Here is a 23,178-nt window from a genome sequence, read left to right as displayed (position 1 = left end):
TGGATGTGACGTACTATGATTTGGTGGTATTACACATTAATTTCAAGCGGTTAAGCATCTTCAGATAGGTCATCGCTAGGAAGTTGACCAACGGAGAAGAGGGGCCTCATATAAAGTAAAATTGTTGAGCCAAGAACTTCGTTTTTATTAGAAAAGGAAATCAGAAGCGGCAAAGGTCAAATAGTATTAAATTAAACAGAATAAAGGATTTTAAAGTTCTATAATGTTTTGATTTTGCTTAGTTATCTTAACAAAATCTCAAATTTACAATTGGCCTACTAAAACCTTTTTTTGGGGGGAAGGGGAGGTGGGGTGCAAACAACAATTCAACAATTCATCAATTATGTGGTTTTCATCTCTTCATTAACTTTAAAACTTTGCAGAGGCTCACAGGGAAGAAAATATAAGTCAAACTGAAAATATAGTGTTATATTGTTCTTTTATTTGTCTTTTTAATTTATTAACGTTTACTGTTTGGTCCATTTTTGGTAATATCCTTTAGGCGTGGCTTGGTACTTGTACATCCCGCCATTGTGTTGTTGTGCTGTGGTCATTTTTTGTATTCTTGTGTTTCATTTTTGCGTATGTGCTTTGTCTATATACCATTCTGTTTTTCTTTGTTGACATATTTATTTGTTTTTATTGTGATTGAGATTATAACACAATGTTGACTGCTATACCCCTATTTTTGACATTTTTACCTATTATGTCTGTTTGTTTTTGTTCACACATTGTTGTCAATATAATGGCCGGAATTTTATGCCACTCTCATACAAGTAAGAGGTTTAGCTAGCTTTAAAACCAAGTTTAATCCACCATTTTCTACATAAGGAAATGTCTGTACCAAGTCAGGAATATGACAGTTCCATTCGTTTGATGTGTTTGAGCTTTTGATTTTGCCAATTGTTAAGGGACTTTCCCTTTTAAATATTCCTTGGAATTTCGGTATTTTTGTTGTTTTACTTTTCACAATATAATCTCGCAAGTTCTTGTAAGCTAGCATCTAACATTGAATAAAAAGCTTCGCAGAGCGCAGCCTAATGCGACCGCAGAGGTCGAACCCTGAACAGTTTGGGCAAATTTGGAAACAATATTCAAGCTTGATACTGTCTGAATTTGGAATGTTATCAAATTTTTGACATAATATAGGTTTCTGACACAAAATAAATGTGGTCAAAGATCTTCAAATCTATTGCACATTACTGTTAAATTGAAGATTTCTTCTTGGAACTTTTCAAAAAATTTGAAATTTGAAAAATTTTGAAAAAAATATGAACCCCTTAAAAAAATCACCCCCCCAAAAAAAATTTTGAACCCCCCCCCCCTACCCAATGGAGCAATTACCCCCAAACCAATCTCAGCCTTCCCTTTGTGGTATGGAACCTTGTAGTACAATTTTAGAGAGATCCATTCACTTAAACACAAGTTATTGTCTGGAAACTAGAAAAATGCTTGTTTTTTGCCCCTTTTTTGCCCCTAATTCCTGCACGTTAGCGGCAATTACCCCAAACTCAATCCCAGCTATCCCTTTTTGATATGGAACATTGTGGTACAATTTCAGAGAAATCCATACACTTACACAAAAGTTATTGTCCGGAAACTACAAAAATTCGTAAGGGTTCCGCGGAACCCAGTGTCTCGCCTACTTTTTCTGTTAATCACAGGCTCAACAAAAATGAGGAAGTAAATCAATAAAAATATTCCTCTTGATATTATCTTTTGATTGTAAGAAGCTTCTGTCCAAGTTTGGTAAAAATCCAGGATAGTTTATGAATCTAATAAATGTTTAAAAACTTTAACTGCAGACTGAATGTAATGTTAACTGGAAGAAAACAAAAATTTCCTTCTAGATACTAGCATTTGATCATAAACAAGCTTCTGTCCAGTTTGGTACAAATCAAAAATAGTATAAGAAAGTTATTAAAATTTTAAAAACTTTAACCACAGAGTGAATGTGTTGTTTCCTGGCAGAAAATCTAAGTCCATTTAAAAGTAAAATACGGAAAAAATGGATTTATTTTTTTACCAAATTTCCTTCTAGATACTATCTTATGATCATAAACAAGCTTCTGTCCAAGTTTGGTAGAAACCCAGGATAGTTTAAGAAAGTTATTAAAATTTTAAAAACTTTAACCACAGAGTGAATGTAATATTTCCCGGCAGAAAAAACTAAGTCCATTTATAAGTAAAATACGGAAAAAATGGAATTTTATTTTTACAAAATTTACTTCTGGATACTATCTTATGATCGTAAACAAGCTTCTGTCCAAGTTTGGTAGAAATCCAGGATAGTTTAAGAAAGTTATTAAAATTTCAAAAACTTTAACCACAGAGTGAATATTTGAGGACGCCGCCGACGACAACGACGACAACGACGCCGACGGAATGTAGGATCGCTTTGTCTCGCTTTTTCGACTAAAGTTGAAGGCTCGACAAAAATGCTTGTTTTTGGCCCCTTTTTGGTCCCTAACTCATAAACTGTTAGTACCATAACCCCCAAAATCAATTCCAACCTTCTTTTTGTGGTATTGAACCTACATGTAAAAATTTATAGAGAACAATTCACTTAAACTAAAGTTATTGTTTGGAAACCAAATGTGTCATCAGACGCCGTTGACGACGCAGACAACGATGACATCATAGCATTATACGATCCTAAAAAAAATTTTGCGGTCGTATAAAAATTGGCCTCTAGATTTTTTAGTTTAGAATTGTTTTTTGGCTGGTTTCTATCTCATTGGTGTATACTCTATTTATCTGGTGTTGGTTAATATACATGTCAAGTATAAACTTTGAAATCATAACGGTTCTCAAGATATAGAGCGGACAGGATCTTTACCATAGGACACGGGGTTGTCAACTGAAATCAAAGTTTTTTTACCTTGACATTTGACCTAGGAAGTTGTACATACATTATGACACACCCTCTGGTGTTGGTTCATATACATGTCAAGTATATACTTTAAAATCATAACGGTTCTCTAAATATAGAGTGGACACAATTTGTTATGGATGGGCGGACAGACTGACAGACTGACGAACAGACAGACAGACAGATTGACAGACTGATCACTATATGGTGTCCGCCATTCGGCGGGGCCCTAATAACTTTGCCTACAGACAAGTAAAATTTACAATTTCACTTGCGGCGACAAGTGGTCACAACAAATATTTCAACAACCCTGATCCAAGCCTTAGACCTTCTAACATATAAAGCTTCATACAAATAGTTTACGTTGCCGCCGCCGCCGCAAGATTAGCATCCCTATGTCATGACTCTGTAACTTTCGTCGCAGGCGAGACAAAAACGGGTATCCGAGTAAAATACTGTCATATTTAAATAGATCTTAACCAAGGTAATTGTAAAATATTGGCCACATTTTAAGCTGTCTTTCTGGTCATGAAAAAACGGAAACTAGGGCTTCAAAACATTATAATATTTTGTGCATATGATATATACCGTACTTTCTGGAAAATAAAACGCACCCTAAATAAGGCGCACGGCCGTTTTTTGGGGGAAGAAGTGTTTTTTTCCTTACATAAAACGCACCTGAATATAAAGCGCACCCTGATGAAAACGTAGTATGCATTCTACTGACCTTAGAGTAATGAATGTTCACTCGTTTTTGTAACTCACTCCGTAACATGTTTCATTTCTATTTTCAGATTGTTGAGAAAGTTGAAAGGCATTTTGATTATATTTATTTGTTTCATATTAAAATAAAGAATGTTAATAAAATTATTATACTTTTCTTATTGTTTTAATGACGCCAGATTCATTAGTTGTTTTTTTGTCAACAATGGCCATGTGTTGACAGCGTGGGTGTCCACTGAACTTGTTGTTTTGATTAAAATTAGTTCGGTGTTGATTGCTCGTTAATTGTTTCAATTGGAATCCAGCATTTTAATCTTTCTTGAAAATGTATTCATTAAAGGTCACGCAAGCCATAAAACTGCCATTGTTTACCTTGATTATTACGTAATACTGGGTACCTGTAGCCACATGTTAACTGGTCACATCACAAATAAGTCGAGGGAAAACAAATTATCAAATTAAATTTGAAGAATTTTATTGTTGTCTATAAATAAAAAAGTTTTAGTTTATTAGGGAGCTACCATTTGATTTTTATGGGGGGCTAGGATGAAAAATTTTGTCCTGCATTTTTTTTTAGTTGTAATCTCTGTCCTGCCTTTTTATTTTTCCCTCTATTCGGTCCTGCCTTTTTTTTTAAAGTTTATCCTGACTTTTGTTTACCTAAATTGTCATCCTGACTTTTTTTTTTGCAAGTGTCTCATCCTGACTTTTTTTTTACTCAAAACTCCTGTCCTGCCTATTTTTTTCAAATTTCATCCTAGCCCCCCCCCCCCCCCCCCCCCCCCCCATAAAAATCAAATGGTAGCTCCCTTAGCTTCAAACATTTTTCAATTAAAACTTGGTTGAAAACTACAAACAAAGTCATTGTCTTTTTTTAACTAAAAGTGAGATGGGCCACAGAAAGGGGAATTCAAATAAGACGGCGATATATAAATGTCTAAACATATTAAATTATGAAAATTGATATTCTTTTTTTTTTATTTCATACATCCTATACTGTGTGGCTACAATATTTCATAAAGATATTTCATTTTGAAACACAATAAAACAACAAGCAGTTACTCCTCAATAGTATATCCTGTATGGTACCTCTTTTCAAACACGCTTATCTTTCTTTGTTTATGAAACATTTTAAAGGGTTCATTTCAGCATATGGTTATCACAATTGTCATTAAAAGAGACTTGAAATATTGGAAAGGAACACAATCACTTCCTTTATTATTCCATTAGGAGATTTTATTTAAAAACACATTAAAACAACAAACAATTAAAGAACCTAAGTAAGCGCGCTCACATACCCCACGTCCCCACATTGTCATTGGAGAAATAAAATAAGTGTAAGAAAAAAAAAATTGTATCAGAAAAAAAAATTGAATCATAATTTCCTGTCAATATGCACATCTACATAGTATGTCCTTATTATCTGAAAAGGTTTCATGAAATTCTGTTGTGTGGTTTGAGAGGAGTTGCGATGACAAAAGGTTGCAGTAGTATATTGGGCAAATAAGTTCAAAGGGGCGTAACTCCTGGAAAAAAAATTGAATCGTAATTTCCTGTCGATATGCACATCTACGTAGTATGTCCTTATTATCTGAAAAGGTTTCATGAAAATCTGTTTTGTGGTTTGAGAGGAGTTGCGATGACAAAAGGTTGCAGTAGTATATTGGGCAAATAAGTTCAAAGGGGCGTAACTCCTGGAAAAAAAATTGAATCGTAATTTCCTGTCGATATGCACATCTACATAGTATGTCCTTATTATCTGAAAAGGTTTCATGAAATTCTGTTGTGTGGTTTGAGAGGAGTTGCGATGACAAACTGTTGCAGTAGTACATTAAAGTAAATAAGTTCAAAGGGGCGTAACTCCTAAAAAAGAATTGAATCCTAATTTCCTGTCGATATGCACAACTACATAGTATGTCCTTATTATCTAAAAAGGTTTTGTGAAATTCTGTTGTGTGGTTTGAGAGGAGTTGCGATGACAAGAAACAGGACTGACGGACTGACGGACGGACAGACAGACGGACGGACGGACGGGTCAAAAACATTATACCCATCCGCAACTCGTTGCGTGGGGTATAATTACATATTTACTGTAAATACACAATTAATATCCTGTATGGTACCTCTTTCAAACATGGTTATCTTTCTTTGTTTTTGTAACGAACACATGGTTATCAACTTCGTAAGCCAACAATAAAATAAAGAACAAATGAAAAAGTATATATATTTTTATTCATAACAAAATATGCCACATGAACAATTTATCAATTCACTGCAAGCACTTGACAATCTGACGGTCTCCCTAAAAAAAATCCAGATATAATTTTTTTTCACGCTTGCCCTGATACACTGAAAAAAATACATACTTAAAGCACACCTGAGTATAACACGTGAAAGAGAAAATAAACTGTTATCACAGAGATATGTCTCGCCTTATTGTAATTTTGATAATGCAAATGTTGAAATTAAAATAGCAATACTTTGTAACATGTAATTTATGCAAATATTCAAAGTCGATGAACCATGACTGAAGGTACATGGCTAAACAATCTCCATGGAATGATATGTGCCAATGCTAATACAACTGCATACCAAATACCATTGACTTATTATAAGTCGTTCCCTTTAAACAAACCTAAACACAAACATTAACTTGTAAACTATGTAAAAGTTTCAAAGTCAATGAACCATGATCAGGGATGGGGCTATATAATCTCCATGGAAACGATACTTGCAAATGCCAATAAATTTGCATACCAAATATATTGACTTAACATTAGCAGTTCATCTTAAACTGATCTAATCACAAACTAATACATGTAACCTAAGCAAAAGTTTCAAAGTAAATAGACCATGACTGAGGGGGCAGGGCCAAAAATTCTCCATGGAAATGAGATGTGCTAATGCTTATACAACTGAACACCAATTAACATTGGCCTACCACTAATGGTTCCCCTTGAACTGACCTAATCACAAACTAATACATGTAACCTAAGCAAAAATTTCAAAGTAAATAGACCATGACTAAGGGGGCGGAGCCAAATAATCTCCATGGAAATGAGATATGCCATTGCTTATACAACTGCATACCAAATATCATTGACCTACCACTAGTGGTTCCCAATAAATTGACCTTATCACAACTAATACATGTAAACTATGAAAAGTTTTTAAAGTCAATAGACCTTGACTGAGAGGGCGGAGCCAAATAATCTCCATGGTAATAAGATGTGCCAATGTAAATACAACTGCATACCAAATATCATTGACCTACCACTAGTGGTTCACCATGAACTAGACCTAATCACAAACTAATACATTGTTGACGCCGCCACCGACACTGACACCAGAAACAGCATACGTATGTCTCGCTTTTGAACTCCGTCAAGGCGAGACAAAAACTTATTTATTTAACGAATTTAACAGTAAAATTGAGAATGGAAATGTGGAATTTGTCAAAGAGACAACAACCCAGCCAAAGAGCAGAAAACAGTCCAAGGCCACCAATGGGTCTTCAACACAGCGAGAAAATCCTGCACCCGAATAATATTGACTTAACGAAGCAGTGCACCGTTTATATAATACTACTCTTAGGGGACTTTGATTGTGCTGGGTTATTTTGTTAAATAGGATGAATCTGAAAGTATGGAACAGACATGACTGTCTATATAAAAGTTCTGTTACTCTCAAACTTGGTCTCATATTGAAAGTGCACATAACAAGCCAGAAATATCAAGATGATAGTTTGATTTGTTTGTTAAAAATGGACCGTGTTATGTTATTCTGAACAAATTTTTTTCATGTAGCGCTAAAAGGGATTGCCCTGCATTAAAGGGTCCAATTAAAATTATTTTCCGCAGTTTTATTAGGCTAATGGGATCAGCCTTGGTCAGGATATTCCTGCTCAATTTTGGGATGAGGATTTCTGCTTTTGAACTTCAGAATGGTTATACACAACATGACATTGGTTTACTTTTAATAGTATTTTTGGTTGATAAATCATGATATGTTTGGTAAAGAGGAACCATAATGGTATATGTATGATCATTTTAAAACAAATAGTGAGGCCAAAGGTGAATTCGTACGGGAGGGAAACTTAATTGGTAACAGCATCATATGACAATATACTTCATTACTTGTCAAATATGAAATGATATATTTAATAATTTTTCATGTCTAGCAATTTTAATAGATGACTGAAAACAAATGGTGGTTGTTATTGTTCTTAGATTTGTGGAGATACCGAAATGTATGCTTTAATTTTTTATGGCTTGATCCAACTTTCTTCTCAGTTGCACATCAATGAAAGTAATGCTGATTATTAGTCTTATTCTGGAAGTAATATTGACGTCAATATAATACTCCCTGTTCCATAGTTAAATGTATAAATAAAATGCTCCGCTGGGCGCAGCTTCATACAACCGCAGAGGTCGAACCCTGAACAGTTGGGGCAAGTATGGACACAACATTCAAGTTTGATACAGCTCTGAATTTGGATTGTGATTAAATATTTGACACAGCATAGGTTTCTGACACAGAATGAATGTGGTCTAAGAACTTAAAATTTTTTAATTTACCTATTATGGTCCAATATCCAAAATCTAAATACATGGTTAGATTCAGGACATCAAAGAATCCAAAGAATTCAATTTTTGATGAAATCAAACAAAGTTTAATTTTGGACCCTTTTGACCTCAATGTGAACCAATTTGATAACAGGGCCCAAAAATTAAAATACATGGTTAGATTCAGCATATCAAAGAACCCCATATATTCATTTTTTGTTGAAATCAAACAAAGTTTAATTTTGGACCCCAACTTGGACCAACTTGAAAACTGGGCCCAAAATCAAAAATCTAAACACATGTTTAGATTTAGCATATCAAAGAACCCCAAGAATTCAATTTTTGTTAAAATCAAACTAAGTTTAATTTTCGACCCTTTGGACCTTAATGTAGACCAATTTAAAAAATGGAACCTAAAATTAAAAATCTAAATACACAGTTAGATTTGGCATATCAAAGAACCCCAATAATTCAATTTTTGATGAAATAAAACAAAGTTTAATTTTGGACCCTTTTGACCTCAATATGAACCAATTTGATAGCGGGGCCTACAAATAAAAAATCTAAATACATGGTTAATATCAAAGAACCCCATATATTCAATTTTTGTTGAAATCAAACAAAGTTTAATTTTGGACCCCCAATTTGGACCAATTTGAAAACTGGGCCCGAAATCAAAAATCTAAATACATGTTTAGATTCAGCATATCAAAGATCCCCATATATTCATTTGTTGTTCAAATCAAACAAAGTTTAATTTTGGACCCTTTGGACCTTAATGTAGACCAATTTGAAAACTGGACCCAAAATCAAAAATCTAAATACACGGTTAGATTTGGCATATCAAAGAACCCCAAGAATTCAATTTTTGTTAAAATCAAACTAAGTTTAATTTTCGACCCTTTGGACCTCAAAAGTAGACCAATTTAAAAAATGGGACCTAAAATTAAAAATCTAAATACACGGTTAGATTTGGCATATCAAAGAACCCCAATAATTCAATTTTTGATGAAATAAAACAAAGTTTAATTTTGGACCCTTTTGACCTCAATATGAACCAATTTGATAGCGGGGCCCACAAATAAAAGATCTAAATACATGGTTAAAATCAAAGAACCCCATATATTCAATTTTTGTTGAAATCAAACAAAGTTTAATTTTGGACCCCCAATTTGGACCAATTTGAAAACTGGGCCCGAAATCAAAAATCTAAACACATGTTTAGATTCAGCATATCAAAGATCCCCATATATTCAATTTTTGTTCAAATCAAACTTAGTTTAATTTTGGACCCTTTGGACCTTAATGTAGACCAATTTGAAAACTGGACCCAAAATCAAAAATCTAAATACACGGTTAGATTTGGCATATCAAAGAACCCCAATAATTCAATTTTTTATGAAATAAAACAAAGTTTAATTTTGGACCCTTTTGACCTCAATATGAACCAATTTGATAGCGGGGCCCACAAATAAAAAATCTAAATACATGGTTAATATCAAAGAACCCCATATATTCAATTTTTGTTGAAATCAAACAAAGTTTAATTTTTGACCCCAATTTGGACCAACTTGAAAACTGGGCCCGAAATCAAAAATCTAAATACTTGTTTAGATTCAGCATATTAAAGAACCCCATATATTCATTTTTGTTAAAATCAAACTAAGTTTAATTTTAGACCCTTTGGACCTTAATGTAGACCAATTTGAAAACTGGACCCAAAATTAAAAATCTAAATACACGGTCAGATTTGGCATAACAAATAAATAAATGTGGTCAAAGATTTTACAAGTCTAATGCGCCATGCGCCATACTGTGCAATTAAAGATTACTTCTTGAAATTTTTCAATATTTGAAATTTGAAAAAAAAATAATATTTGAAGAATAATTCTTTTTAATTTCTGAAATCTGAAATGAGAAAAAATTGACCCCCCCCCCACAATTTCTTTTTACCCCCCCCCCCCCCCCCCCCCCTTAAATCTTTCATATAGATTTTTTTGTAAAAAAAAAAAGATGCAACATTTGCAGATATTTTTACTGGTCTTCCTTTATAAATATGCATTTCTTTAAACATAATTTAAAAGCAGTGTAAGGTAAGTTATCAAAATGTTGTATGTGGATTACCTCCCTTACACTGTTTTAAATTGTTTTAATTGTTCATTAACCATTACTTTATACATAATTTAAAAGCAGTATAAGGGAGCTAATTCAAATGATGTATTTGATTTATCTCCCTTACACTGCTTTAATTTATGTTTTGTACTAAAGTATTTGTCCATATAAAAATGCTTGTTTTTTGCCCCTTTTTTGGCACCTAATTCCTAAAATTTTGTGGCAATTACCCCCAAAATCAATCCCAGCATTCCCTTTGTGATATGGAACCTTGTGGTACAATGTCAGAGAGATCCATACACTAACATACAAGTTATGTCTGGAAGTTACAAAAACGCTTATTTTTGGCCCCTAATTCCTTAACTGTTGGTACCATAACCCCCAAAATCAATCCCAACCTTTCTTTTGTGGTATTGAACCTTATGGTAAAATTTCATAGAGATCCATTCACTTAAACTAAAGTTAGAGTGCGAAAACCAATGTGTCTTCGGACGATGATGACGACAACGTAGGACGACTACGACGACGCCAACGTCATACCAATATAGGATCGCAAAACTTTTTTGCGGTGGTATAAAAATGAGGAGATGTGGTATAATTGCCAAGGAGACAGCTATCCACCAAAGTTCAAATAAGTGAATGTAAGCTATTATAGGCAATCGTACAGCCTTCAACAATGAGAAAAAAACCATACTATATAGTCGGCCTTAAACGTGAAAATGTGAAACAATTCAATTGAGAAAATAACAACCTAATTTATAACAAAACAATTTACGAAAAACAAATATGACAGAAACTACAGTTTTAAAGCTGGTTGTATATGACACAATACAGATGTATCTTTGTCACTGCTCTGTTGCCTTTTCAGTAACAATTACATCTTAGAAAGAAAATTGGAACTGGGTGCACAAACATGTTTAACCCTGCCAAATTATTAATGTGCCATATCAGGAGTCCTTAACTCAGTGGTTGTCACTGTTTGCTGTCAGTCATATATGTTGTTCCTTTATTGTTCTGTTTATAAATCAGGCCGTTGGTTTTCTCCTAAGTTTTAATCGTTAACTTTTGTCTTGTCGGGACCTTTTTAAGCTTACTATACTATAGCATAATATGTTCAATATATCATGTATATAGAATAACAAAGGAGAAAGAAAAAGAAAACAATATAAGTCAGATCACACACGAAAATACAGTTGATATACTAATATCTCTACATTAAAAAGAAAAAGCTATTACTTTAACATTACGTTTTATTAATTAATAGTGTGTAGTTACTTTTGAAAAAGCTCATTCAAAGTAATTATCGGCTTATGTCCTACTCTTTAATATTCTAATATAGACCGCTTAACATACTTCCTAGTTTATTTCATACAATTACGCCAACAAAAAAGATTTTGCTCAAAGATTAAGTTAACTTTTGCCATCATGCATATGACATAATTAAACCATACACAAGGTTTCAACAGGTATTCTATGATTGGCCCCTCTTAAATTTTTTCATATGTGCATTAAGTGTTAGGTCTAATCAATTGGTTCTATTCCTAGTACAAATTCATTGGTCTCATTATTTAACAAAGATGGATGTGACATAAACAGATATAATTGGTCGGACTTGCTGCTATTTGGACATCCATGCAATCGTCTCTCTCTGATACCTTTGCTTTTATTGGTTACAAAGTATTGTATAATTTTATTGGTTACAAAGTATTGTATAATTTTATTGGTTACAAAGTATTGTATAATATTACAATACTAAAGTGTGTGACCCTACACTATATGAGTCTAAAACATAGAAATTCACAGAAAAAAATGAAAAATTATTTTTTTATTTCATTGGATTGTTGGCTCTTTTTTGGCACACTCACCAAATTTGAGATAATGAATACAATAAATGAATGTTCAATAGTTATTTAGTAGCGTTGTCAAATAGAACATTTTTATCTAACCGCTTACTTGAATAATCTTTCGACCAACTTACAGGTTAACCGATATTAAAATTGATTTTAAAAAACTATGTCTACAGTATATACTTTACAAATCTATTTAGATTTATCGTGACATCCTAGATCATTCTGTATTGTCTGCATGTAAATGGTACAATTGATTATTTGGCTTCACGTCAAGTGGCAAATATTTCATATAAAAAACTTAATGCACCCTCAGCTACGACGGGGGCATAAAAATAAGAAGATGTGGTAAAATTGCAAATGAGACAACTCTCCACTCTAGACCAAATGACATAGAAGTTAACAGCTATAGGTCACATTACGGTCTTCAACAATGAGCAAAACCCATACCGCATAGTGACAAATGTAAAACAATTCAAACAAGAAAACTAACGGCCTGAATTATGTACAGAATAATGAACTAAAAACAAATATGATAAACAGCAACAAACGACAACCACTGAATTACAGGCTTCTGACTTGGGATAGGCACATACAGAATGTAGCAGGGTTAAACTATTTTTAATGCAAACTCATTAACAAGTAAATTTTATCTCAAAATGGTCTAAATATATTTCTCTTTCACCAAAAGTTTCATTTCTGCAAATTTGTTGGTTAGTTTCAGTAAACAATGACATCAAAAGCACTATATTTTTTCAAGGAAGGGCTACTTTTACATACGTTCTAAATTGGAGTGGGTGAATTCGTGGTCTGACACCTTAACCACATGTTTACTAGCCACAGTAATTGTTTTTTTTTTCTTCTATGCTATATCACACGTGAGTAAAATTTACCACACATGCCTATTTAATAATGATGTGAATTATTTGTTTTTGTATGTTATTTAAAAAGGTTGTGCAGGTAAGTAAACGTTACTGAGTAAACTCATTTCATAGAGGTGTTATCTATGTAAAAGGTAGCCTTGCCTACCTACTACATACTGAAAGGTTTAAAATCTATACACAGGTTGACAGCATACTAAACATTTTGTAAAAATGTGCTTTTATTTTCATATATGTTTATTACATATTTACATAAACATGTAAATAAACTTTTCTACACAGAGATACATATTATGTATACATAAAAGGAGATGATTGATGTATATACCAAGGAGACAGCAAGCTGATGACAAAATTTAAGAGACATCCAACAGATGAGCAAACTGATTTCAGTCATTTGTCTTTCACATATGCCAACATCTATATTAGGTAACAAGCTTGGAATTGTCAACTTACATTGTTAACTGACAACAAATGCCACAGTGACATAGACAACTAAAAGCAACTGTTTTATTGTAAAATTGTAACAAGTCTGTTGTGTCTCTAACAATTTGTGAATATCTCTTATCAATTAAGACATAATATTTACCTTTAGGAAGTCCCTCATTTCTGTCTTCTTCCTTTTTGTCTCTTCAGAATCATAACTTTTCATTGTTACCATATCATATGGAGTCTGACCCTGAAATACAATCAAAACTCTTTTATCAATCATACACATATACATAACATGTAAAACAATAAATTATAGGTAATTATTGCATTAATTTTACCTATACAATGCAAAACGATAAATGATAGGTAATTGTTCCATTAATTTTACCTATACAATGCAAAACGATAAATAATAGGTAATTGTTGCATTAATTTTACTTATATATATAATGCAGAATGTTGCCTTATTTATAGATACTTGACATGAAAACCAGTGAACCTAAATCAACAAAAAATATGAAGTATCATTCTAAAGAGATCAATGAATAATATTTGAGATTTTACTGTTAATAGTGTATGATTGGTGTAAGATGTGTTGGTGGAATGTGATTATATGGTAGTTATGTTAATAGTGTATGATTGGTGTAAGGTGTGTTGGTGGAATGTGATTAGATGGTAGTTTTGTTAATAATGTATGATTGGTGTAAGGTGTGTTGGTGGAATGTGATTAGATGGTAGTTTTGATGATAGTGTAAGGTGTGTTGGTGGAGTATAAGATGGTAGTTTTGTTAATAGTGTAAGGTTGGTGTAATGTGTGTTGGTGGAATGTGATAAGATGGTAGTTGTGAGGATAGTGTAAGGTGTGTTGGTTGAGTATGATTATATGGTACATGTAGTTGTGTTGGTATTGTATGATTGGTGTTAGATGTGTAGGTGGAGTGTTATTAGTTGTTTGTTGTGATGGAAGTTTATGATTTGTGTAAGGTGTGTTGGTGGAGTGTGATTATATGGTTGTTGTGTTGGTAAAGTTTAATTAGATGGTTGTTGTGTTGGTATTGTATGATTGGTGTAATGTGTGTTGGTGGAGTGTGATTATATGGTTGTTGTGTTGGTACTGTATGATTGGTGTAACGTGTGTTGGTGGAGTGTGATTAGATGGTAGTTGTGTTGGTATTGTAGGATTGGTGTAACGTGTGTTGGTGGAGTGTGATTAGATGGTAGTTGTGTTGGTATTGTAGGATTGGTGTAATGTGTGTTGGTGGAGTGTGATTAGATGGTAGTTGTGTTGGTATTGTAGGATTGGTGTAATGTGTGTTGGTGGAGTGTGATTAGATGGTAGTTGTGTTGGTATTGTAGGATTGGTGTAACGTGTGTTGGTGGAGTGTGATTAGATGGTAGTTGTGTTGGTATTGTAGGATTGGTGTAACGTGTGTTGGTGGAGTGTGATTAGATGGTAGTTGTGTTGGTATTGTAGGATTGGTGTAACGTGTGTTGGTGGAGTGTGATTAGATGGTAGTTGTGTTGGTATTGTAGGATTGGTGTAACGTGTGTTGGTGGAGTGTGATTAGATGGTAGTTGTGTTGGTATTGTAGGATTGGTGTAACGTGTGTTGGTGGAGTGTGATTAGATGGTAGTTGTGTTGGTATTGTAGGATTGGTGTAACGTGTGTTGGTGGAGTGTGATTAGATGGTAGTTGTGTTGGTATTGTAGGATTGGTGTAATGTGTGTTGGTGGAGTGTGATTATATGGTTGTTGTGTTGGTAGAGTATAATTTTTTTTTGTGTGTAAAAGGAACATCAATATATAAAAGTTTATTTATTTGTTTTTTTAATTTATTTATTTATTACCTTTGGCTTTTGTTAGTTGTTACAAGGCTGGGTTGCATGTATCAGGGAATTGTATATTTAAATATACAATAATTATTCCTTGCATTTATATATCTTCTATAATTAAAAGTTCACTCTTGGATTTGACAAATAATGATTGGCTTTACTTATCATAGAACAATTAAGCAATATGATACACCTGATACATGCAGTATAATATTAGTACCAGTAATATTTGGTAACTAAATAAGCAATTAAAATACATGTCATACATGTATCTTTATTTTATATGCAATGAAAATAATCAGACACAATTTTTAAAACAATACAGATACTATTCTAACTATCAGCAGATTCAAATAGATGTCTATACATCTTTGTAAAATAACACTAAACATTATCTACAAACCTCATCAGTCTCATGTATATCTATATATATTTGTTGCGTTGGATAAAAATTTCGTGTTTATATGATCCGTTCATCCTATTTCTAATATTTCGACTCTTCAAAATTCAAGAGTTTATTCTAAATTGAGGTAAATTATATGGCCTTCCAAATACCGTTTCGATCCCTAACATCACTGAAGAGACATTAATTGTCGAAATCCGGATATGGTGTACTAATTTTTGCACCTTTTGTTAGCGTTATACCATCTTTTCCACAAGTTTATTGTTATCTGTTTGGTATCAAATTAATAATTTTAAAAGATCCATTTTGTAACATCTTGTGATCCGTTTATTTGGCAATCGCCAATGACAGTCAGCAGGGTTTAAGAACATCTATTGTTCGAGCTGTTAGTCAAATGCCTTTTGTTAAAATATACTTTTTCACTTTTTTGGTCTTTTGGAGTATGTTGTTTGTGCTGTATTTAGACCCCTCTATCAAGAAATTTGTTTTGCATGCACACGTATAAAAATTGCGGTTTTTATCCAAAGCAATCATAGGTTTGAACGTTGTTTTCAATTTAGACTTGTATATATATATATATTTACACGCATACACACGTGCTCCCACTGACATATATATTTATACATAATAGAAGTATAATTTAGTCAAATCCAAAGCATGCAGAGAATCAGAATTCACTAATTACGTATGAGCCAAGGTGTACTTGTATTAATGCAAATATGCGAACTTCTGAGAACATGTCAGGGAAAAACAATTAAGTCTTTATTATTAGCATTATGCATTCTATTATGCATTTTACTCTTCATGAAAATAAATTTTACTGATTCACTTAAATCAATAATTGATCAACTTGAACTTTTTAACATAATTATTACTTTTCTGTCCCTTAATTTTTGGTAACTAATTCCAAATAATTATTAAATATACCAAAAGTAATACTCCCGATATTTTTATTCATCAATCAATAAATAGTACGACTTAATGGAATAACAAAAAACTCACAAACAACTAAAGGCAATTTTTTTTACACCATAAAAGGTACGAGAAAATATGAAAATTAAATATAACAATTTTTATATTATATTATAATCTGGCGCAACACCCTACAGGGTAGTCGTCATTAACCCAAATTAGATTAGATTAGTGTGTTAACATTTGATTGGTGATGTGAAGTGTGGTATGTGGGTTGGTATGATTAATGTTTGTAAATCAAGTGACTGCACCATGTTAATTACTTTGATTGGATGTCAGTGTGTTAACATTTGATTGGTGATCAGTGTGTTGACATCATTTGAAGTATGGTATGTGGGTTGGTATAATTAATGGTAAATCTAAAGACTGCTCCATGTTAAATACTTGGCTCACATAATATCAAGTGAATTTTTGTTCTCTATATGAATTTAAAATGTATACATTTTTTGTTAATAAAGATATTGAATAAAAATAAATACTTAATGTTACCTTTTTTGTTTTCACCCAAGGACTGCATCCTTGATCTATTAACAATTTTGTTATATCAATCCCTCCATTCCTAGCAGCATAATGTAAAGCTGTTTCTCCAGACTATAACAATATAAAAATATAAACATGTTAATGTTGTGTGAAAATAAATCAAGAGAGGAGACAAACAATTTATCTAAATGTAAGAAATATAACATCGGGTAAGATAATAAATAATTATACTTATGTATAAACTATTAAATGGTAGATTAAGATATACAAATTAAATATATATTTACTGATCCAGTAAAACAAAACAGGTTAAAATAGTAAACCTCACTTTATATAAGTCTAACAAGTATTTGTCCATTAAAGCTGTTTGATTTAACCACATGAGTTTTTGTAGATTCAGAATAATGATCAAAGTGAAAAAAAAAACTTTTTCAAGATACATTAAAACGAGTTATATTTTCTGATTCAGTACGAAGAGACAGGAAAAATAAGACCCCACTTTAAATAATTCTGTCAAATATTTGTTATCTAAAAAAAACATAATCAATAATGGGCCTGTATGATTAATATTCTCTGACTAAAGAAATCTTAAAAACAGATTTTACAAAATATTTTTTTGTCAAATAACAAAATAAAACCTTCACTATCTCATTCAGAATTGTGTTACGAATAAAATGAGACCCCACTTTATATAATTCTAACAAATATTTGTTGTCCATTAAATCTGTCTGATTAACAACATGATTAAGTAGAATGATCAAATTTGAAAAAAAAAAAAATTTCGAGATACATAAAAACGAGTTATATTTTCTGATTCAGTACGAAGAGACAAGAAAAATAAGACCCCACTTTATATAATTCTGTCAAGTATTTGTTATTTTTAAAAGATGTTTTACATTAGATCTGTAGAATTAACATTATCTGACTAAAGATGTTAACACAACTTTTTCTCATCAACTTCTCATTAAAATCAGATGTTTACAAAATAATTTTTTGTCAAGAAACAAAATAAAATCTTTACTATCTGATTCAGTTCTGTGTTACGAATAAAATGAGACCCCACTTTATATAATTCTAACAAATATTTGTTGTCCATTAAACCTGTCTGATTAACAACATGATTTTGTGTAGATTCTGTATAAACTTATGTTTGGTCAGAGTAAGGTCATTATATCTATCATTACCTTGTCTGTGACTTCTAACTGACTGCCGTGAGTGACCAGGTACGTCACCACCGCCAGGTGTCCTCCCACAGCAGCCATCATTAATGGTGTACTTCCATACTGTAATATCAACATATAACAGACATCAAAACTTGTGTCATAAACTGGACAATGTTGTGTAATAAATATAAACAAAATATATATCACATGAATCAGTGGTCAAAACTGAATAAAATGACCAGTCACACTTGTATTTATATTGTACATTATAAAACAACAAATAAACAACATGTTTTATTGTCAGATGTCAGAACTTCCATCAGAACTGTCAGGTTAAAAAAAAACTTTTTTCTAGAAACATAAACAATATTTATATCAATGGACTCAGCTGGACAAGACAATCAAAATGAGACCCCACTTTATATAATTCTAACAAATATTTGTTGTCCATTAAATCTGTCCGATTAACAATAATTATGTAGAATGATGGAAGTGAAAAAAAAATTTTTTTTCAAGAAACATTAAAACGAGTTATATTTTCTGATTCAGTACAAAGAGACAAGAAAAATAAGACCCCACTTTATATAATTCTGTCAAGTATTTGTTATTTTTAAAAGATGTTTTACATTAGATCTGTAGAATTAACATTATCTGACTAAAGATGTTAACACAACTTTTTATACGACCGCAAAAAAATTTTTGTGGTCGTATATTGGTATGACGTTGGCGTCGTCGTCGTCCGGCGTCGTCGTCGTCGTCGTCGTCGTCCGGCGTCGTCCGAAGACACATTGGTTTTCGCACTCTAACTTTAGTTTAAGTGAATGGATCTTTATGAAATTTTACCACAAGGTTCAATACCACAAAAGGAAGGTTGGGATTGATTTTGGGGGTTATGGTAATAACAGTAAAGGAATTAAGGGCCAAAAAGGGGCCAAAAATAAGCATTTTTGTAACTTCCAGACATAACTTGTGTGTTAGTGTATGGATCTCTCTGACATTGTACCACAAGGTTCCATATCACTAAAGGAATGCTGGGATTGATTTTGGGGGTAATTGCCTCCAAATTTTAGGAATTAGGGGCCAAAAAAGGGGCAAAAAACAAGCATTTTTCTAGTTTCATGACAATAACTTGTGTGTAAGTCTATGGATCTTTCTGAAATTGTACTACAAGGTTCCATATCACAAAGGGAAAGCTGGGGTTTGAGTTTGGGGGTAATTGCCCTAAACGTTTAGGAATTTGGGGCCAAAAAGGGGCCAAAAAACACATTTTTTTCTAGTTTCCAGACAATAACTTGTGTTCAAGTGTATGGATCTCTCTGAAATTGTACTGCAAGGTACCATACCACAAAGGGAAGGCTGGGATTGAGTTTGGGGGTGATGAATCATAATGGGGGTTCAAAAAATTTTGGGGGGGGATTTATTTTTTTTCCCTTTTTTTTCTTTTTTTCCTTTTTTGTTTCTTTTAAAATTTTCCATTTTAAGTTGGTTATTTCTGATTTATATTTAAAATCAAATAATAATGATATGGTAGGAGATACACACCAAACAGGATGTGTAAATTATTATATAATAAGTATTGTGCAATAGCAAGAAATTTTCAATTGCACAGTATTGCACAATAGCAAGAAATCTTCAATTGCACAGTATTGCGCAATAGCAAGAAATCTTCAATTGCACAGTATTGCGCAATAGCAAGAAATATCCAATAGCACAATATTGCACAATAGCAAAAAATTGTCAATTGTACAGTATTGCGCAATAGCAAGAAATATTTAATAGCACAGGATTGTGCAAAAGAAGATACTTCCTATAAATTGCTTATTTCTTGACCAATTTCAATGGGGTTTTATTCTTGATTTCATGGGGTTCTTTAATATGCTGAATCTAACCGTGTATTTAGTTTTTATACGACCGCAAAAAAATTTTTGTGGTCGTATATTGGTATGACGTTGGCGTCGTCGTCGTCGTCGTCGTCGTCCGAATACACATTAGTTTTCGCACTCTAACTTTAGTTTAAGTGAATGGATCTCATTGAAATTTTACCATAAGGTTCAATACCACAAAAGGAAGGTGGGGATTGGTTTTGGGGGTTATGGTACTAACAGTTAAGGAATTAGGGGCCAAAAGGGGCCAAAAATAAGCATTTTTGTAACTTCCAGACATAACTTGTGTGTAAGTGTATGGATCTCTCTGACATTGTACCACAAGGTTCCATATCACAAAGGGAATGCTGGGATTGATTTTGGGGGTAATTGTCTCCAAATTTTAGGAATTAGGGGCCAAAAAGGGGCAAAAAACAAGCATTTTTCTAGTTTCATGACAATAACTTGTTTGTAAGTGTATGGATCTTTATGAAATTGTACTACAAGGTTCCATATCACAAAGGGAATACTGGGATTGATTTTTGGGGTAATTTCCTCCAAATATTAGGAATTAGGGGCCAAAAAGGGGCAAAAAACAAGCATTTTTCTAGTTTCATGACAATAACTTGTTTGTAAGTGTATGGATCTTTATGAAATTGTACTACAAGGTTCCATATCACAAAGGGAATGCTGGGATTGATTTTGGGGGTTTTCCCTCAAAATTTTAGTAATTAGGGGCCATAAAAGGGCAAAAAAAACATGCATTTTTCTAGTTTCATGACAATAACTTGTGTGTAAGTGTATGGATCTTTATGAAATTGTACTGCAAGGTTCCATATCACAAAGGGAAAGCTGGAATTGAGTTTGGGGGTAATTGCCCTAAACGTTTAGGAATTTGGGGCCAAAAAGGGGCCAAAAAACAAGCATTTTTCTAGTTTCCAGACAATAACTTGTGTTCAAGTGTATGAATCTCTCTGAAATTGTACTGCAAGGTACCATACCACAAAGGGAAAGCTGGGATTGAGTTTGGGGGCGATGAATCATAAGGGGGTTCAAAAAATTGGGGGGGGGGGGGGGGTTTTTTCCTTTTTTTTCTTTAACATTTTCCATTTTAAATTGGTTATTTCTGATTTATATATAAAAGCAAATAATAATGATATGGTTTGAATAGGCATACATGTGAACCTCCCGACGGGAGTACAATAATCCCGTTTTCAGGGGTCTCCTCCCGACCTCCCGTTGAAAAAATCCCGTGTATGAAATTTTTCATGAATGAAAAATTTCTGCCCAACATAACATCTCAGGCATCTGGTGTAACTGACATTACCTGAAGTTATATTTTACCTGTAAATCAATTAACATGCATAATTATATGGCTTCACTTGTCAGCTTGGGTGTCAAACATACTGGTAAGCAACGATTTTTACCTCAGGCTAACTGCCGTTGTGTAACAAAAACTGTGTATTTATTGGGTTACTTCCCTTGATTTATCCTGTTTTAAGTTACTTTCCTTTTAATAATGAAAATTTTTAAAAGAAAAATATAAATAAAATATAAATTGAACAAATAATCATAAAAGGATGGTTATTAAATGATTTTAAATGTCTTAGGACAAATAAGAAAATAATAATTTGAAAATTATTTGAGGATTCTATACTTCCTTTTAAGGCTTAAATTGAAATTTATATAATAACTATGATCCTAACTTTACAGATAGAATGAATTTCTGAGTTTGCAAATAAAAACTATTTGCAAGAGAAAAAAAAAAAATAAAAACTATTTGCAGACAGCTAAACAAATGTTCTGGTTGCAATGATTGTTTTATAGAATATGAAGTAAAAAATTTAAAGAACATACTGGAAAAAAACAATGTTAAATTGAACATGTAGAATATAAAGATGGAGAAACTTTATAAGTACAAGGGTACTATAAACATAATAAATTGGTTGGAAAGTTGAAGAAAACACACTTTAAAAGACCATTTTTACAGCACACGGTTACATTTACAACAAAATTAATGTCGATTAAAAACCTCCTGATCTGAGTCCTAATCTCCTGACCAAAATTTCCCAATCTCCTGATCTGAGTTTCACAGTCCATCACATGTATGAATAGGTAAATTGAAAATTTTTAAGTTCTTAGACCACTTTCATTCTGTGTCAGAAACCTATGCTGTGTCAAATATTTAATTACAATCCAAATTCAGTGCTGTATCAAGCTTGAATGTTGTGTCCATACTTGCCCCAACTGTTCAGGGTTCGACCTCTGCGGTCGTATCAAGCTGCGCCCCAGCGGAGCATTTTATTCTCTTTTACTTCTCATTAAAATTTAATGTTAATAAAATAATTTTTCGTCAAGAAACAAAATAAAACCTTTACTATCTGATTCAGTTCTGTGTTACGAATAAAATGAGACCCCACTTTATATAATTCTAACAAATATTTGTTGTCCATTAAACCTGTCTGATTAACAACATGATTTTGTGTAGATTCTGTATAAAGTGAAGTTTTGTCAGAGTAAGTAGATTATATCTATCATTACCCAGTCTGTGACTTCTAACTGACTGCCGTGAGTGACCAGGTACGTCACCACCTCCAGGTGTCCTCCCAAGGCAGCCAACATTAATGGTGTCATTCCTTCCTGTAATATCAACATATAACAGACATCAAAACTTGTGTCATAAACTGGACAATGTTGTGTAATAAATATAAACAAAATATATATCACATGAATCAGTGGTCATTAAACTGAATAAAATGACCAGTCACACTTGTATTTATATTCTATATAAACAACAAATAAACAACATGTTTTTTTGTGAGATGTCAGAACTTCCATCAGAACTGTCAGGTTAAAAAAAAAACTTTTTTCAAGAAACACAAACAATATTTATATTAATGGACTCAGCTGGACAAGACAATTAAAATGAGACCCCACTTTATATAATTCTAACAAATATTTGTTGTCCATTAAAACTGTCTGATTAACAATAATTAAGTAAAATGATCAAAGTGAGAAAAAAAAACATTTTTCA

At 32.6% G+C, this 23,178-nt stretch overlaps 2 protein-coding genes across 5 annotated transcripts in view; both read right to left on the bottom strand.

Annotated features, from left to right (window-relative positions):
- LOC127706049 (uncharacterized) overlaps positions 1-22,875 on the bottom strand; it is a 343,243-nt gene extending 320,368 nt beyond the window's left edge. The window contains exons 1-3 of the mRNA XM_052210457.1: positions 22,686-22,875; positions 17,129-17,230; positions 13,590-13,679 (exon numbers count right to left, since the gene is read on the bottom strand). Of these exons, the coding sequence (XP_052066417.1) occupies positions 13,590-13,679; positions 17,129-17,230; positions 22,686-22,799 (306 nt within the window). The 5' untranslated portion in view covers positions 22,800-22,875. The remainder of the gene's footprint in view (positions 1-13,589; positions 13,680-17,128; positions 17,231-22,685) is intronic.
- The window catches only part of LOC127706048 (uncharacterized), a 502,975-nt gene that overhangs the window by 422,252 nt on the left and 57,545 nt on the right, over positions 1-23,178 (bottom strand). The gene's annotated exons all lie outside the window — the stretch shown is intronic.

This window comes from Mytilus californianus, unplaced genomic scaffold (genome assembly GCF_021869535.1).
Source record: "Mytilus californianus isolate M0D057914Y unplaced genomic scaffold, xbMytCali1.0.p SCAF_6, whole genome shotgun sequence".
Taxonomy (NCBI): domain Eukaryota; kingdom Metazoa; phylum Mollusca; class Bivalvia; order Mytilida; family Mytilidae; genus Mytilus; species Mytilus californianus.
The sequence above is the reverse complement of the archived record's forward strand: the minus strand, read 5'-3'. Positions and strand labels throughout refer to the sequence as shown.